The 1,783-nt window shown below is 67.0% G+C and overlaps 1 protein-coding gene across 1 annotated transcript in view; it reads right to left on the bottom strand.

Annotated features, from left to right (window-relative positions):
* Positions 1-1,783, bottom strand: part of ETH_00043260 (uncharacterized protein) — a gene marked incomplete at both ends in the record, with an annotated part of 5,470 nt that overhangs the window by 976 nt on the left and 2,711 nt on the right. Inside the window, one exon of the mRNA XM_013375257.1 lies at positions 9-1,783. Within this exon, the coding sequence (XP_013230711.1) occupies positions 9-1,783 (1,775 nt within the window). The remainder of the gene's footprint in view (positions 1-8) is intronic.

Below are 1,783 nucleotides of genomic sequence, written 5' to 3'. Positions count from 1 at the left end.
CCCCCGACCCCCACAACAGCAACAACGGGGGGCCCCTCGGGGGCCCCCCGGGGGCCCCCCCTTTTCCTTTTCTTTTTCACCCCCAGCCTTCTCTCAGCTTCTTCAAATTCTTCTGCTGCGTAGTAGTAGCCTCCGTTTGCTGCTGCTGCTGCTGCTGCTGCTGCTGCTGCTGCGGCGCCCGCAGCGGCGCTGAACGACTGGCCCGGCGCTGCTGCTGCTGCTGCTGCTGCTGCTGCAGCAAACGTGGGCCTCCCCCCTTCTCCCTGCCAAGCCCCCACAGCCCGCTGACCCCCGGGGGCCCCCAAACGGCCCACGGGGGTGCCCCCCTGGGGACCCCCCTGGGGGCCCCCCATTAGGGCCCCCATATCAAGACCCATTTCTTCCTCATCCATGTCGTATTCTTCATACAAGGGCCCCCCCTGCATGCTGGGGCCCCCCTGCATGCGGGGGGCCCCCTGCATGCGGGGGACCCCCTGCATGCTGGGGCCCCCCTGCATGCGGGGGGTCCCCTCGAGGGGGCCCCCAAAGGCGCCTTGAGGGCCCCTTTGCGTGCGGGGGCCCCCCTGCATGGGGGGCGCCCCCTGCATGCGGGGGGCCCCCTGCATGCGGGGGCCCCCAAAGGCCCCCTGGGGGCCCCTGGCATGATATGTTCTGGGGCTGGCCACGGGGGGCCCCCCATCTAGGGGCCCCTCATCCAGGGGCCCCTCTTCAAGGGGCCCGCCTAGGAGGTGTTCCTCTATGAGGCCCCCATCTAGGGGCCCCTCGTCCAGGGGCCCCTCATCCAGGGGCCCCTCATCCAGGGGCCCCTCCAGGGGCCCCTCCAGGGGCCCCTCATCCAGGGGCCCCCCATCCAGGGGCCCTCCATCCAGGGGCCCCTCTAGGGGGCCCTCCAGGGGCCCCTCCAGGGGCCCCTCCAGGGGCCCCTCTAGGGGCCCCTGGTGAAGGGGGGCCCCCACTAGGGGCCCCTCCAGGGGCCCCCCCAGGGGCCCCTCCAGGGGCCCCTCGTCAAGGGGGGGCCCCAGAATGGGCTGTTGGAGGTGTTTGTGGGGGGGCTGCTGGAGGTGTTTGCTGCTGCTGCTGCTGCAGGGGACCGGGACTTTGACTTTTCTTTTGCTGCACTTGCGTTTGTAAACAGTTTTGAAGCATTTGTATTGCTGCTGCTGCTCCGTGGGTCTGCGGCAGCGGGAGGGGACTGGAAGAGACACAAGGAGACACTGCTGCTGCTCGCGGGTCTTGAGGCAGTGCTGCTGCTGCTGCTGCAGCACGGGGCGGCTGCAGCTGCTGCGCACCTGCACTGTGACCATTCTGCACTGCCGCTGCTGCTGCTGCTGCTGGCAAGGATAAGTCTCTTCTTTGAGGACTTCGCGGAAGCAAGTGGCGGGGACTTGTGCTGCTTCCCAGCGACAGACTTGCTGCTGCTGCTGCTGCTGCTGCTGCAGACACGGGAAGCTGCGCGGCACCTCCACCACCCGCTCGCACATTTGCTGCTGCTGCTGCACCACTCGCCTGCAGCGCCGCTTCCCGCATTCATATTCTTCAGTTTCCATTTGCTGCTGCAAGCAAGTGCTTTCCACTTCTCTGCACTGCTGCTGCTGCTGCTGCTGCACGCAGGGGTACTCTTCCTGCTGCTGCACCTCTTTGCTGCAGCTGCCCGCCACCTCCACAGCCACGTCTTCGCACACTTCCACTGCAGCAGCAGCAGCAGCAGCGCATGCAAAAGCTTCTTTAACAGCAACAACTCTTTCGCAAAACCCTTCCCGCAGCACTGGCACAGTTTGGCACA

This window comes from Eimeria tenella, genomic scaffold (assembly GCF_000499545.2).
Source record: "Eimeria tenella Houghton genomic scaffold, Eth_scaff2612, whole genome shotgun sequence".
Lineage (NCBI taxonomy): Eukaryota > Apicomplexa > Conoidasida > Eucoccidiorida > Eimeriidae > Eimeria > Eimeria tenella.
Note: the sequence above shows the minus strand (reverse complement) of the source record. Positions and strands in the feature narration are given on the sequence as shown.